The 16082-nt window shown below is 40.2% G+C and overlaps 4 protein-coding genes across 14 annotated transcripts in view; 2 read left to right on the forward strand and 2 right to left on the reverse strand.

Annotated features, from left to right (window-relative positions):
- Nucleotides 1-3517, forward strand: part of LOC116847685 (Hermansky-Pudlak syndrome 1 protein homolog) — a 5523-nt gene extending 2006 nt beyond the window's left edge. For 4 of the 5 annotated variants that reach the window (XM_032822946.1, XM_032822948.1, XM_032822947.1 and 1 more), the window contains exons 5-9: nt 193-820; nt 921-1065; nt 1312-1425; nt 1628-1716; nt 1886-3517. In XM_032822946.1, the coding sequence (XP_032678837.1) occupies nt 193-820; nt 921-1065; nt 1312-1425; nt 1628-1716; nt 1886-2063 (1154 nt within the window). In that variant the 3' untranslated portion in view covers nt 2064-3517. The remainder of the gene's footprint in view (nt 1-192; nt 821-920; nt 1066-1311; nt 1426-1627; nt 1717-1885) is intronic. The other variant, XM_032822950.1, reaches the window with a different exon arrangement.
- Nucleotides 3518-3814: 297 nt separating this feature from the next.
- Nucleotides 3815-7463, reverse strand: LOC116847687 (BRISC complex subunit FAM175B-like). 2 transcript variants are annotated; one of them, XM_032822951.1, is made up of 7 exons: nt 7377-7463; nt 7111-7201; nt 6498-6813; nt 6186-6326; nt 5671-5977; nt 4928-5343; nt 3815-4641 (listed from the first exon to the last, which is right to left on the reverse strand). In XM_032822951.1, exons 1-7 carry the CDS (start codon nt 7461-7463, stop codon nt 4608-4610), a joined length of 1392 nt encoding a protein of 463 aa, XP_032678842.1. In that variant the 3' UTR covers nt 3815-4607. The 2 variants fall into 2 exon arrangements, with proteins under 2 accessions (XP_032678842.1, XP_032678843.1); XM_032822952.1 differs by having other exon boundaries at nt 7347-7460.
- Nucleotides 7464-9904: 2441 nt separating this feature from the next.
- Nucleotides 9905-16082, forward strand: part of LOC116847666 (nuclear autoantigenic sperm protein) — a 10478-nt gene continuing 4300 nt past the window's right edge. For 2 of the 4 annotated variants that reach the window (XM_032822903.1, XM_032822902.1), the window contains exon 1: nt 15658-15783. In XM_032822903.1, the coding sequence (XP_032678794.1) occupies nt 15772-15783 (12 nt within the window). In that variant the 5' untranslated portion in view covers nt 15658-15771. Of the gene's footprint in view, nt 10177-15657; nt 15784-15826; nt 15976-16082 lie in introns of those variants that run through there. The other 2 variants (XM_032822904.1, XM_032822906.1) reach the window with 2 other exon arrangements.
- Nucleotides 10706-15563, reverse strand: LOC116847667. Of its 3 annotated transcripts, none has more exons than XM_032822908.1 (6): nt 15415-15563; nt 14617-14841; nt 13061-13168; nt 12693-12830; nt 12242-12610; nt 10706-12020 (listed from the first exon to the last, which is right to left on the reverse strand). In XM_032822908.1, exons 1-5 carry the CDS (start codon nt 15491-15493, stop codon nt 12345-12347), a joined length of 816 nt encoding a protein of 271 aa, XP_032678799.1. In that variant the 5' UTR covers nt 15494-15563; the 3' UTR covers nt 10706-12020; nt 12242-12344. The 3 variants fall into 3 exon arrangements, with proteins under 3 accessions (XP_032678799.1, XP_032678801.1, XP_032678800.1); XM_032822910.1 differs by lacking the exon at nt 15415-15563 and adding an exon at nt 13928-14401 and having other exon boundaries at nt 14617-14766; XM_032822909.1 differs by lacking the exon at nt 15415-15563 and having other exon boundaries at nt 13928-14769.

The raw sequence follows: 16082 nt of genomic DNA on the forward strand, positions 1-16082 counted from the left end.
ATATATATATATATATATACATATATATATATACACACATATAATAGTTTGAAATATTTTTGCAAATATGTACATGCACATGCAGTACAGCACTTTCATCATCGAGCTTCTGTTCACATATGCTGTATAATTGTGTTTACCATAGAGTTCTCATTTTCTCTTCATGTTACAATCAACTCCCATTCACCTTAGGAGGCTCCCGAGAATCTTCCGTTACTGAGGGTCTTTCATCCTTGACCGACGATGGTCTCTATAGCCAATCATTGTTGCTCGGCAATCAGCACGATCACACGGCTAACGCGGTTCACGTGTTCGAATTGTCAGACTCTGTTCATCTGATAACGATCGTCGAGTCGACAAACCCAGCCACTTCCTCCGGATTGTGCGACAGTTTCCGCTATTTAAATCTTGCGAGTAATTTGCAGCTGCAACGGGACCTGGACGAGCTCAAGTCAGCTGTTGAGAACTTGGATACAGCGATTAAGAAGCTGTTGGAAGGAATTAAAAAGAATCGCTCTAATATCGGCAACGACGTAGACATGTGCCAGAAACGATTGCAGACTAAGTGGGATTTCTTAAGACGGAAGTACGGCGATTTGCTACGCACTCGTGATCCCGAAATGGTCTTACAGATTGAGGCCAACACTTCCGGCTTCGCGGAGACATTGAGGGAGCTATTGAGATTAACTTGTTTTGACAGAAACTTCTTGAAACAAGGCTTGGATGTTCTCACGACAGTTGGCAGACTCGTCCGGCAAAAACTCAACGATTTCAACGACTTTCTCAAGGTTAAGGCATTGAAGAATTTTACGCTGGGATCATATCCTTTTGAAATATTAGTTCAAACATGTGTTCAGTAACTTACTATGAAATTTACAAATGTGTAACTTAATATGCCTCCTTAATGCGGTTTGTTTTACGACAACTTCCCTAACTATCAACAAGTATCTCGAGGAATTTCCGGGCCTGGTACATTTCATTTACATCGACAGGACGACCCACAGACTCGTAGCACCCACATTGGACTTTACGAGCCCAGAAACCCTCGCCCTCACGACGAAAAAGGTGAGATGGAATAATTCTGAATAAATTTCAAGTGAACATCTTGCATAACAATCAAAGCACAATGCCTGAATTGAAAGTATTAAGATGGTATCGAGTTGATTTTAACTCAATATATCTCAAAGGTGAAGCATTAGATCATATTGACGGCGCTACTGTATTGTTGTATCTACACCTCTAAAGTAGAAAAAACTGATTAATCTCGATTGTACGTAAAATTTTTTTGTATTTTTATTGCTTTTCCTGCAGATTTGGGACATGGTCGAGCAAAGTAGAATGCATTTGCAAGAGGGCCACCTGTCAGTCATGTGGAAGGATACCATTTTCAATTATTCTTACTTCTTGTGGTTCGAGGACAGTTCCGTATGTGTTTTATCTAAAGACGTTTCTATTATTAATGTTTGTAATATCGTTTTATCTTGTCGTAACATATCCGTTATCCAATCTTTTTGAGATATAATCTGCTTCACACAGTTCTTCACAGACCTTCATGAATATGTAATATACGACCGCTTGTATATGTAGACGTAATATATAACAACAAAGATGTTCATCTTATGTTCAGGGGTGGTCACCGCCAAAGTGTAAGGTTTATCTCAATCATGTAATGAAGAATTTCCCAGTACCCGGTATATTGTGTGGAGATTATTATAGGTATTGTATTGCAAGAGTACAGCAAAATATAAAAATATCTATGCGTTAATACATATAATGAAACAAAAAAATAATATAGAGTATATTTATACTGTACATTTACATTACAATGTAAAATATTAATATGAGATGACAATCAAGTAAATATTATCATCTTTTTTTCGCACAGGAAATTAACCGAGACTTGCTTCCCCAAAGTCTCGCCTAGTAAAGTTCGTATCCACGAGCTGTACTGTGTGCATCTAGGTCTGGCTACGTCAACCTGCGTTCTAGAACACTCTCGGCGGCTAGCGGCTACCATCTGGGAGGTTATCGGAGTGCCGAGCAATCTTGCCGATATATTCTGAAATCGGCGTTTGCTTCTCGTAAATGACTCCTACATCGAAAAGAACATTTTTGTAACTTGTAATCCTCATCATATCTTGGTCTGTATTATTGTCGGAAAGTTTAGAAACGCGAATCGAAAAGAGAAAAAAAAAAGGAACGGGAGCTTTTCTATAATTTATTAATATTTTAAATTGACATCTTAAGACCCCTGCAGACCTATTCTGTAATTTATTGACGCTTGCATTATAACTGTAACGCAAGCGTTATGCGCGTAGTCGTGCAAATATAACACATAATACAATAGCTACGCAACGACGTTCAACGATAACGATATTGTCATGAAAAGTTATAGAATAAGCACATTGGTCCCGTAACGCAGAATTCTTGATTGATGATGTTAGAAGCGAGAAAACGACCAAGAGAAAACCCAATGATGTTAGAAGCGAGAAAAACCCAAAAATTTTGCATGTTAAAACGGCATTTATATGAGAGAACACCTGAGAGATTGCTTGAACATACTGCGAAAATACTTGTAAAATGCTGCGAAAATTGTCCTTTTCTCGTGGAGAATCATAAATCAAATCATAAACAGCCATAATAGAATTAACGTGATATGCAACCTTTCTTTTCAACCAACCAATTTATCTACCTACCTATCTACCTATCTGTTTATCTTTCTTTCTCATGATTTCGTCACGTTAATTTTATGGATATTTATTGACTGCTAGGGAAAAAAAATAGTTTTCGGAGTACTATACAAATATGCTCAAGCGCGATTGAAAGTGATCTTTCATTCAAATATCTTTTTATTTTTAAATTTTTATTCCAACGCGACAATTTTTGACGTGTCGTTTCCTATCTTTGATGTCATGATTCTACATGTGTACTATGGCGAATACTCACAGGAGCTTTAAGTTATGTATGTACATATACATATATATATTTTTTTGTTATGTATATTTATTTATCAATATAAGATTATTTTATGTATATTAAGTAATTTATATACTTTTAGACATGCACTTAAAGTTTTTTCGGAAATTTTTTTGCTTTTATGTCTGTGTTCCTAAATTCTCCGACGGTAATGGCGTTTTTCGGGACAAGATCCTTTATTGTGAAAGAAGAGACTTGTTAGCTGTTGCCTGTATCCGACTTACGCTCTTGTAATACTATAGTTCTTTTCATTTCACATGATCGTATATCCATATCACTTTTATATACTACTTAATATATAATGTGCAAATATTTCATTTATCAAACTGCGAATATATTTAGTTTACATGGTACGAACTGTGAGACGTGAGTCGTAGCGTTTAGTCAATCAAATATTCCAATATTTGTCATATATTAGACGAAGAAATAGTTTGAAGCCTTATAGACAATATGTTATAGTATCTTTGCAGAGATCTCTTATATCGCAACTTTGTTTTTCATTGTATTTTTTTCTTTTTTAATACAATTTCAAAGTAATATATATCTTGTTCATTCTGTTAAAAAAAAAATCTATAATACAAAGAACGATATCCATAGTAATTATATAACGAACGAAAAAAGAAGGAAAAAACACATGCACAACATTATTGTTGATTATTACAAGATATTCATGAATGTTTTGATATTTTCCTTGAAAGTTTCACAAAAAAGACACCCATAAAAAGATAATTAAACTAGTTTTGTGTCATTAGGCAGCATAGTAAATCAATGTTAATTAAGCTTCCATCAAAGAGTATAAGGCGTCAATCGTTTTATTTCTATACAACACAGAACAAAGTAACGATGACGAAATCGTCTTTTATTTACAAAGTATCTTCCATTGCTGTATGTTAAATAAAAATTTACACATCGTGTTGCAAAAGAAAAAGAATGTTTACTTCGTATCACAGAAACTCAGTGGCACGAAAAATCGGCATAAACTGATGAAATAAAATAAGAAAAAAAAAAACGCATGTATATATATTTTTTTTGAAAATTTGTTTATGAATTCTCAGACGAGACCTATTGGATCTCTTCGCGGAATTTAAGGCACCTATAAATAGAATAATCGATACAAAAGTCGCTTCTAATATGTACTTCAAACAGACGCATCGCAATCTCTCAATTCCTTCGGATTTTCTTCAACACAGCACTTTTTGTATTTTCGTCTTTCTTCCTTATTCTTCTTGTCGGATTTCTTCTGATATTTTCCGATTGCGTGCTTTTTACGCTATCGGACGTTATTCTTCTCATTAATTATCTCTCTTGATTTCCTTTTACGCCAATTTTGTGTGTGTATGTGTGTGTGTGTGTGTGTGTGTGTGTGTGTGTGTGTGTGTGTACTTCTCCATCTCTTGAATTTGTTATATTCTCCGACACTTTGTTCTCTTTTTTCTCTTTTGAATTTTTTGGAATCGTTTCCGATATCTCTATCCGGCACTTTTTACATTCTCGGAGATTTCCCTTCTTTTCCCATTTTTTCAGATTCTGACTTCTGAACGTTTGTAACACTCGAGAGAATCTAAAAGCTCGATTTCTTTGGTGTTGCTCCATTCAATTATTGAACGAGCCCGTCACGTTGCGGGCATCGTTCATACACTCTTCTTCGTCGTCTGGCTGTACGATCTGAAGAAAGATGGAATAAATCTTTCGTTCACTCGACTATTTAAACAGAATTTTATTTGTTATTGTAAACACACGAGAGTAAATAAAAGTGTTATGCTTCTAACGTATGATCTGTATTTTGAAGAGAATCAAATTTAAAAGTTCGTAGCTAAAGCGTGTTTATATCGTTCTAGGAAACCACCGTGTCTAAGAGAAAATGAGGAATCAAAGCCAACTCAAAATGAGAAAATCTTTTTTTCATAAGGACATTTTTCTTTCCGAGCCCCTCGATTTTTCCAACCCTCACCTAGAGACGGTAGGGCTCTGGGGACTTCCGGGCGCATTGGTAAAATCCTGCTTAGGGCTGGCGCTGCGTTCGCAAGGCTGGGTATGCTGGCGGGTCTTCCTCATTCCAGGCTGGACCTCGAACGTTCGGCTGCCACCGCCGTAGATGCCTCTGCCCCTGCCTCTGCCAAATCCTACAAACGATGTCTCGCTGTCCTCGGGACAAATGGGCTCGGCGGCAATTTCGGAGATGCTGTCAGAATAACGGTTCCGATCTACACTTGACACGTTTGTGGTTGTGAAGAGCTCTTGTGCACTTGGATGACCGTCCGCGGCGAGTCCGCGCCGCCGTGATATTTCCTGGTTTACACTTTTGGCGATGCACGCCGCGGTATTACGATGAGGTGCACGTTGGGAGGAAAGCGGCTGCTGAAGTACCTGCAAGTTGGTATATACTTTTCAAACGTTATACTTGACGCTTAATTACTGCATTATAATATAGTACTTGAAAATTGTGCAAGTGAGACACACACCGAGACTACATAGTACGCGCTCGTGAAATGCTGGGAAAACCGCCACTCAGTTTTCTTTCTTTTTTTTTTCTTTCGTGACCGCCAGAGTCTGCTTTTTTCAGCGATAATACGCTCCGAGCTTCAGTGCTCGATGTTTCATTGCTGTTAACGTTGACAAAAATCCGGATTTTTGTGCAACGTTCTGTTCGGCAAATTTGACGCAATTCATAAAAGAGGAAAATGGTGGACTTACATAGGACGTTGGGCTGTGCTCGCCATACGTGTGCGGCGCGTCGCTGCTGAACTTGTTCGCTTCGGTTTTCACCATCATGACAGAACTGTCCTTAGTATCTTTAGTACAGTTCTCGCCATTGATCGTTGATCTTTTGGCCTGCCGCTGTGCAATAACTTTTGTTCGTAGCTCGCGCACCTGCTGCTCCAACATGGCCACCTCAAAGTCCGATTCGCAGACCTTCGGAATCAGTGAGATCAAGTGATTCTCGGCCTCCCGTTGAATCGCCATGGCGGAGTCCAGGCCCCCGGCCCTCGTTAAATCGAGACTGAGGGAAGGGAGAATTTTTAATTAAACTATTAATTTTTAATTGAATTATTATTACAATCAATTAGACACATTGTGGGATCTGAATTTGATGCAATGTGTCAGATTGATTTTATACATCTTTTTACAATACTCAATGGACATTGAATATTGAAATCAAACATTTGGCAAAATATATGCATATACAATTCGCGGTTATATATACTCACTTGAGCGATTCTATCAATTCGGTGAAGCCATCCGGTGTGCGTGCAGATTTTCTAGCAGGTGTTGGCTTATAATCCGAGCCATCGTGCCTAGACGCATCGTCTCCAAGATTATTTATTCTTAGAGATATTGGTTCGAATATTCTACAACAAAACATTAACTTACAACATGCAGCATGAGGATAATTGTACAATGGGAGATCAAAATGAAATACATCATGATGAATGCGGTGCGCTCTTTAGTTCGAATGTAATAATTTCCAATCATTTCTACTGGGATCTAATCCTTTCGCGAGTTCCAACAAGAATACTTGCCCGCGTTTGCGCCTGAGGAATACGTGCCGGAATTTGTGTGTCCCCTGCCTGTCAGAGGCGGAAGTGTTGAGAAGACAAGTGAGGAAGAACTCCTCCTTGCAACTGTTTCCACCCGAGAAATGTGAAGCAAATTGCTTATGCAGCAGTTTGTCCTTAAGACTGGGAACTAGATCGATGGGGCTTCTACGAAAGCGAAACCAACCAATCACGTGCTTGCTCTTGTCGCTCACAAAATCTTTTAGTCGCTCTTTGTTGATACGCCCGGTCGAATTGTGCAGGATGTCGAGTAGAGGACACGTCACAATAGCTTCCACGTCTACACAGACGAATATATGCAATTGATAAAAAAGAGTATCTTTTTCAAAGATACGATTATTTTTTGTTTCTATTTTGTTGCATTTTTATAGTCAACTTGTGTGTATAAAAGTATTAATGATCGAGAGCGCAACAAGTGTATAAAGTATGAAGAGAATAAAGAGAAGAAAGGTGAGGAAAGTGAGGTAAAGCGAGCGACGGTGCATTGTTTACATGTATAATTGAATGTCCGAGCATCGAGTGAGTGGTGTGTGTGTATGTATGAATGAGAGAGGGGGGAAGGGAAAGAGATACTTACTGATATGAATTTTAGTGGTTTCCACCTGGTTGTCGGAGTCAGTGTAACTCCTAATAACAAACTCGAGCGCTTCGCCGAGAAGAAAACCCATCTGGAACATTGTAAAATTCCACTTTCTGTATCACTTCGAGGTTAACATGTTAGAGGTTAGGTTAGGTTAGCTTCGGAGAGAGAGATAAGCAAATTTCTAGCGTTGAAATTGTCAGTGGGACCAAGTGTCACGACACAATTTTTACCATATGGATGAAGTGCAATCATTCTTCTACCTGATCATTGACGCTGCGCACATTTTCGAAAAATAGCAACGATAACGCCGCGCCCGAAATTGTCACGAGCAAGTTGTCGTCCGCCATGTTGACAACGTTTACACACTTTGCAAAGAAGACACGAGCATTCACACTAGGACTGGGTTCCGAAATTCACTGCCAGTCATAGGCTGCGTTCGGAAACGTCAACTAAATGTACCCGTTACGTTGGAGTGAGCGAGATACAAGAGTGAGATAAAAAAAGAGGAAGAATATTCGAGTGATGTTTCCGAACGCAGCCTAGATGTCTATACTAAACTAGATTACTAACAAGAAATGCTTTCCAGTTGCAATATCCCATGGACGTAGGAATATCTTGGTACCCTATTATGGACTTCTTCGGGGTCAATTCCAATCGGAATAATTCCGTTTCCCCTAAAAAAAGACAATAAAATCTAGGAAATAACTGAATGTTTCCGATCGGAATTGATTCCGAAGAAGGGTTATGGCTCCTGTACACAGGACGCGGTAATGCTTGCCGCGCGGCGGAAGTTCGCGCGACAGCCAATCAATATGATGCTTTTCGTAATAACCTTCTAGCTCTTACGGAAAAACAACATATTGATTGGCTGTCGCGCGATCTTCCCCCGCGCGGCAAACATTACCGCGTCCTGTGTGCAGGAGCCATTAGGCGACAGTTTCCCGAAAAATGGGGGGGGGGGGGGGTTATGCTGATACCAAGGAAAATCTTTATACGATATAATTTAAAGATCTGGGCCCCTATTCTTGAAATTTTTGCGTATACGTAATTTTCATTGCGCAGCTATTTTATAGTATGATTAAACCTGCGCAGTACAACTTACGTATACGCAACTATTTCAAGAATAGGGGTCCTGTTCTTTGTAACTGCATATTGCTGAACTAATGCAAAAAGTTAGAATGAGAAAACGTATACTTGTTTCACTTCAATTTATTGCACCTGTTCAGCAGTGCAGTTACAAAGAACGGATTTTTAAATTATATCGTGTAGAAATTTTCCTTGATACCAACATTATCCCCTTCACTTTTCGAGAAACTGTCGCCTAACCCGAAGTAGTCCATAATAGGTACTTTGAGCTATTTTCAGAAATCCTACTCGATGGGTAGATTACTTTAATAAACCAATCATAATAAATAAATCTTAGTTCCTTTTGCTCTGATAGGCTAATTAAATGTTACTCTACTCACCGAGTAAGATTTCTGAACGCAGCCATGGACGGAGCGTATTTCGCGGGGAGTGAAGTCACAGGGGTGAGAGAAATAAAAGTCGGAAATGATCACCAAATATGGCGGTGGCCTACCCCCAGTGAGAAATAACTTACCGATAGACGTTGAAAAGACGTCGAATCGACGTCGATTTGACGATTTTGACGTCGATCGGTAATGGCTCGTGCACACAGGACGCGATAATGTTTGCCGCACGGCGGAAGTCCGCGCGACAGCCAATCAATATGTTGGTTTTCCGTAAGAGCTAGAAGGTTATTACGGAAAGCAACATATTGATTGGCTGTCGCGCGAACTTCCACCGCGCGGCAACCATTACTGCGTCCTGTGTGCAGAAGCAATTGGCTTGGTTTACATCGTGCACTTGATACGTGTACTAAATAGTAACTTTCTATTAGATAATCTTAATATCGATGCATATCAACGGCGACGTATTCAATCGGGTGTATATCAGTTGGACACGGGGCAATTGGACACAGTCCAATCACAAGTCGCTGTTCCAAGGGACCCTACAAATGTCTCTAATCACACGGTGCTGTGATTGGCTGTGTCCAAATGCACCGTGTCCAAGTGCACCGCTCCCATTCAATCAATACAATACGTTTTGTTGATAAGTATTATACCAGCTTAATATACCGTTGTTTATATGTATCGTCGATATTAAGATTATCTAATAGAAAGTTACTATTTAGTACGCGTATCAAGTGCATGATGTAAACCAAGCTATTAAGGCTGGTTTATGATGGCCGTAGTTCGATAACTTATGCCGGAACTGTAAAGAATTAACCAATCACAGTCGATTATTCTTCTATAATTTGACTATGACCGGTATTCATAGTCGGGTTTTATTTTTAAGATTGTCTTAAATTCATCTTCAGATATTCCGTAGCCAATGAAATGATCCGTCCATCACCTGAAGATAAACTTAAGACTTTAAATATAAGATCTAAAAGTTTTAAATATAATCTTAAGGTTTCTTAAGGTAAGATCTTAAGGTTTTAAATATAAGATCTGACTGTGCATACCGACCTATAATTGATCAATTTTTTACGGTTCCGGCATAAGTTAACGGATTACGGCCATCATAAATCAACCTTTACAGACATTAGGTCTGTTCTTTGTAGCTGCACTGCTGAATTGGTGCAATATATTGAAGTGAGACAAATATATGTTTTCTCACTCTAACTTATTGCACTAGTTCAGTAGTGCAGCTATAAAGAACAGGCCTATTGTAGACGAGCCTTAAATTGATCGCTGCCTCCGCTAGAGGCGTTCATTTCAATGCTTTGTCGTAAATACGATAGCTTTCGCTTTTTGGTAGAACTACGTTTCATTGGTGGTCGTATCACGTATATTCGCGTACATACACTCGTAAAATCGTGCCCGCGTTGACTCGCGTGTTAGCTCGTGGTAACTCAACCGTTTGCGCTGTTTCTGCGCATGCAGTGACCAACGATCGAGTTCCCTCCAAATTTTTTTTACGGATTCACGAGGTATCGTTGTCGTTACCGCTGTCGGAGAAACAACAAAAATCATCGTCCTGGAACTCGAGTTTGAGGTAGGAAAGAACTAACGAACGACAGTGAATATTGTCGTTCACACTTAAAGTACATTTACATATTAAATACTACTTCTTTGCGTCTGTCCTCGACGAATGAAATGAAACGAAGACAGATCACAATTGGGATGCATTGTCTAAATTTGTGTGTTGTTTGTCATATTAATCCTTGTGCGACAAAGTTTTATCGACCCGTTTCAAAAAGTATTCCAAGTTGTGAAAGTAAAATAACGATTCGAAGTTTTTATTACGTCATTTTCATCCATGCATGTTTACAGCAAACTTTTGCAGTAAAATATGTTCCAAAATGTTTCGTAGTTTAGAAACAATGTGATATATATGTATTAATTTCCATACGCACATATACAAATACGTTATGTGCATATATATTCACAGTAATCTAGCAACTTGAGATTTAAACAATCTGGCTGATAAATTAAAGAAAAACTGGTTTTATCAAAGTTAAAGTGGTACAGAAATAACAATCTCCTTTCGCAGTCGTAGTCTTGAAGATGCAGAGATTGTTCACTCACTGACTTGTTGCATATTCTTTATTACATTCTCATGTAAATACACAATGTAACAAACAACAAAACTTGCATAAAAAGACATGGCAATCAGAATTGTTTAGTTGTTGCCGTCATCTTTCAAGATGAGAGCATTGCTAATGAGACTTTTCTTCTTAAATCTATTCAATACCACGAGAGATCTAACAATTTTTTAAGTTTTAGTGGATGAAATAATGACAAAAGCAAACTTGTTTGCCACTTAAAGAAGTTTACATTGCAAAAGCACGACAGATATCGTCAAAGTTTTCAGAAAAATTGGAAGTTGATGTCACATATCATGAAATATGATACAGCTTATTCAGAAATCCTGCTAGCAATTTTCAAAGGTTCTTCCTAGTAATCTCATCATCTTTCTGTGAATAATTTTTTTTCTTTCTGAATTGTTCACTTGAAATGACTTTGATGTTGAACGTTTTTCTCTAGCATCGTTCTTCAGTGTTTCACTTTTTCTGCTGCTGTCCTTAAAGCTTATTATGTCTGTTAAACAGAACATGAAAATTGCTTGTAATAATTGCAAATCTGACACCTGGCGGTTTCCTCTCTCTTCGTATATTTTGCCGTAATAATGTGATAATATGAATTAGTATTTTGGGAGATGTTGACGCTCGCGTCGCTCTACGCGTTACTCTATGCTTCACACTTATTGCTCTGATCGTAACAAGGCGTGATATATCAGAGATAACTAGAGATATATGCTATAGAGTGGTATCACTGTGCTCCTTTTCGTTAGTACATCAAGTGTAACGTTTCGTAGAAGCATTGTTCTGACCGTAGTTAACTGCGAGTTGAAACGAATGAACTCAGGGAGTAGTCGTGTAGTAACAGAAACCAACCAAGTGTCCAATTTCACTTCTAGCTGAAGAGGAGTGAAACATTTTTGTCAAATATCTTCCAAGCCATCTATCGAGTCAATAATCATCCGCAATGTATTCTTGAAATCGTATTCGCTAGTCGGAAGATTCACGCCCGCGAAAAGATGAAGCAAGCAAGGTGCTGGAAAACGGCATTCTATCGTTATAACATGTTCTCCAAGTATTATCGCTTGCACCATTATTGACTGGTTCACTATTGTACGAGATGAATAATACAAAGTGAAAACTTATCGCCTTCGAGACGGTCGTTTCTGGACGTATTCTTTTTGGAGTAACAACCGTCCCGGTCTGCAATCCTCTCTACGTCCTCGGAAGACTGTGACGGCTCCCAGCGCTTAGGCGTACAAAATGTGTGAAATTTCCATCCCCTCGGGAGCGGGTACAGAAGTGTGTCGACAAGTATCTAGCATTTCAGAAATATTTACATTTAATTATTGACTCCAATTAAAAGCAAGGATATCCCGAAATATATCATAGTGTCATATGAAAGAACTCGCAATAGGATATCGCGCGTTAGGTGTATCTACAAATATTAAAAATTGAGCAGACTGAGCATTCCACAAAGGCGAATGTTTGGCAAGTATGCTATCGGATCAATCTAATCACACAGGAGTGGAATGGTACCTAAGAGAATCGCAGCACCGGAACGGCATGAGCGTCTTTCGTCTTAGCATCTTCCCCTTCTTCTCCTCCAGAAACGACTTTAGACCTCGAAGGCGTCCCACTGCTACGCGATCATAGCGGCGATCGGGCTGAAACGCATAATCTTGCTGAGGAGAATCCAAGCGACTGACGCGAGAGCGCATAGTGTCACTCCGCCCCATCCCAGGTCCATGCTCCACGCTGTAGTAAAACGTCTGGCCTTGAGGATGCTACGAAGAACCGGCATGCCGATCACACCGTCTTCGGGTCCTTCCACCGTTCTGACGCCACTCCGATGGTCCTGAGCCCTCTTGAAGTGGATGATGGTTAGCGTAAACAACGCGAACGTCGCTGAAACGAAACGTGATTTTTCCAGCAACAAAAAGAAAGGGAGATGGGTAAAATTTCATTGGTGCAACATAAAGTACTTTACCTGCGAGAAGGTACATCACTCCTGTTACTAGCACAGCTGATATCTGATGCATGCACAGTCCGAAGAATCCTATGAGGGCAGCGCAACCCAATATGATTAGACACACCAAAGAGCACGATATGCTCAGATTCTGCATTCCTGCAAACAGGACGTAAAATGCATGTGAAAGGAAAGAACAGAGTTCGAAATTCAGAGGATATGCATTCGTAACAGCGAGTGGAGAATTTCAAATTATCATCGTATTGTTACGCTAAACTCCGAGTAAAGAAATGGCTAAATATGAAGTGCATCGAAAGGGAAGCGCGCGGAGGAGAAACTCATTCTCAAGATTGAACAATGACGGAAACACCAAGTTGACATTTACTCACGATTTTGCCAAGCCGCGCGTATCTCTTCGTGCGCCTCGTCCGGCGTTAAGTAATTGATGCATCTCTCTTGTGGAAAACCCACCTGACTTAGCAGTTGTATCTCTTCCTCTAGAAGAACGAAGCGCGACTTTTACTTGACGTTTTCTTTATTTTAAATCTATGATGATGGTTGAACTCATAACTGTGTGCTTTATTCATACACAACCGCGATATATTAATATAGAGAAAATCTTTACACGAGATGAATTTACCGATCGCGGATAAGTGTGAAGACAGGGCAATTTTATAGCGACTAGTCATAATCCGATTAATCTGCTAACCGTTTGGCCAACAGCAAACAAGTTTGTCGATCAATTATACAAAAAGTCTACGGCAAAATGTTCAGAAGTGCTCGAGATTAGAATTTGATCGCAATATCCTCTTAGCGGAGATTCCGAGAAAGGGAAAAAACAAAGAAAGAGAGAAAGAAGAAAGCGCGATTGTAATCGACTGGTATGAACAGAAAGAAATTTTCTATACATATATTGGATTTATACATCAAAGAGGACTAAAACACTCTCAAAGGAACTTTGTTGCTGTAGTTCTTCATTGCCTCACCGTTTTCGTCTAATCGTGCGACCTTAAAGAATAATTTGAAAATTTAATTCTTTCTATCGGGATTACTTTCGCGGTGCACGATCACGCCAAACAGTGCTTAGCACTGCCAGCGCATCACACATATATCGTTCACACGTGTCGCTTTGCTAGTAATCCGTGCCAACTCGTTTGTTTCTCACTTTCGCGCGTGTATACATACAAATAAAAAAAGAGAGAGAGAGAGAGAGAGAGAGAGAAAGACTGTATCTTAAAAGATTATTTATATCTTACCGTATTAGAGTGTGTCATGGTTTACGGCGTTGAATACCATCCTGTGCAAACTTGATAGAGATCTTTTGTCGCAAGACACTACTGTCGAGTGTCTCGGTGCGCGGTGTCTTGCGTGCATACGGCCGACTATATTTAAGCGCGCTACCTTGACTCTGAGTGAATATATCGAACCGTGTCGAAACGGGACGGAACATCCGTGCGATTGCGTGACCGTGATTTTTCGGTCCTTTCTGTGGATCCGGGGAGCAACGCGATTCTATCAATTCTTCGATACCTTTACTTTTTCTCACACAAGCGTATCGTTACGTAGCGCTGTTGGCGTAGGAATCGATCGTATCGAAAAGAGTTTTCTATTTCTTAGAAATCTCCGACTGGTATCGTCGATCCCACTCTCATGCAAAGACATTTTGTAAATATGAAATTGTTACAAAATCAAGATTCCACCACCCTCCTCTGATCGATCTCTTAATTTTGCTACGGAAACAACAGTATTACGACAACGAGAGATAATCGTTGATTAGTCTAAAAATGATAGAAAAAGAGAGAAAAGGAGTCGAACTCGGACGAAAACGATTCTAGTGTGTTGGCATGTAGTGTTGAGAATGAATGTCTGTGCAAGCTTGTCGAGTTTGTTTAACGGCAAAGTTACGTTGAAAAACAACTTGTACCTGATAGTAGATAACTTGTACCTGATAAAGAAACACACATGATCCAGATGCCACCGTGCATAGGTACCAAGAAGGACGAGCTTTTGGCGACGTGATGAGCTCGATGATTAACGGAAGACTCCAGCATGGCCACCTGGCCGTCCAAGTACCACGTGAGGCTGACATTCGCGCGAATAAGATCTTTCTTGTTCCAACCGATCTCCTCCCAATAGTCCGACATTATCGCACTGCACAGCAGCCCCGTTGCTAAAGAGAAAGAGAATATGCGATTGTACGATAAAAGTCAGAGGACATACGAACAGTAAACACATTTTCTTTGCTACTAGAATTGCGAAGATTGAGTGATTCTTGATGCAGTGCGCGGAATTTAACAGGCCCGGCGAGTGTGCTGGTGTGTGTAAATTACTATTTTTTTACACACACGAGCGTGCTGTCGATGGTTTGTGCTTGTTTCCAAAGGAAAGCAAATTGCATAAGAAGCGAAATATAATTATTCGCTTGCACCTCGTAGGCGTTTCCCTTGGATCGATGTGCAATGATGGCAAACGTGTTGCGCGCACATTTTCGTATATTTCAACATTTATTTACGAAATAAACTCAATATGACAGGGTGAATTCAATGTGGAGAAGAAAAAGATTTTCGTTTCGCTCTCTTTCTCTTTATATATCTATCTTCCTCCTTTTCTCTGTATCGAACACGCCGATACAAGACGCGCTAGGGATACGTTTCTACCTTAATTTTCTCTCTCTCTCTCTCTCTCTCTCGCATGTAGAAAGTAGTGAAATTGATGTTACGTGTCTCTCTATATCTCTCGTTACCTGCGACAGTCAACGCGAGCGTGGCAAAAAGGAAGACGAGTCGCGGACCTGGACCCCGGGGCACGCGGGTCGGCTCCATTCGTTGCGAAACAGTCGTTTAGCTTAGCGCTTACAGCGCGCCGTCGCTGCGCGACGCTCCCGTCCTCCTCGCCGCCTATCGGCCAACTTGTCCTTGAAGCTCGCTTCGCGTATCCTTGCGCGACGCGGACGCCCTCTTCGCGCATCTTCTTCGTCAAAGCGCCGCCAGCATTTACGAGAATCATGGACGTAAGAATACATGGACGAAGCGCAAAGTGCGATTATAGACGAGGGGCTGTGAAGCCCAAGGGGTAAGAGGATTACATCGTCGCGGCCATCATGGTGTTGGAGGTTTGTATCTATTGTCTGTATAGAAACAGCGACCGTCGCCATCATGGAATGTCAACTCCATTGGGATACATACAATCATTCCCCTCACCTCTTGGGCTTCATCCCCGCGACAATATGCTACGTCCATATATTCTTACGTCTATGATGAGAATCGACCAGCGCGACGCGATACGAAGCTGATATGAAACTGAGGTAACCATTCCACCTCCCACTTGCGGATGCGCTGCGGATTCCCACTGATGTGCCCTCTCTCTCTCTCTCTCTCTCTCTCTCTCTCTCTCTCTCTCTCTCTCTCTCTC

This window comes from Odontomachus brunneus, unplaced genomic scaffold (genome assembly GCF_010583005.1).
Source record: "Odontomachus brunneus isolate Ranch 3 - 2012 unplaced genomic scaffold, Obru_v1 Obru_scaffold_082, whole genome shotgun sequence".
Lineage (NCBI taxonomy): Eukaryota > Metazoa > Arthropoda > Insecta > Hymenoptera > Formicidae > Odontomachus > Odontomachus brunneus.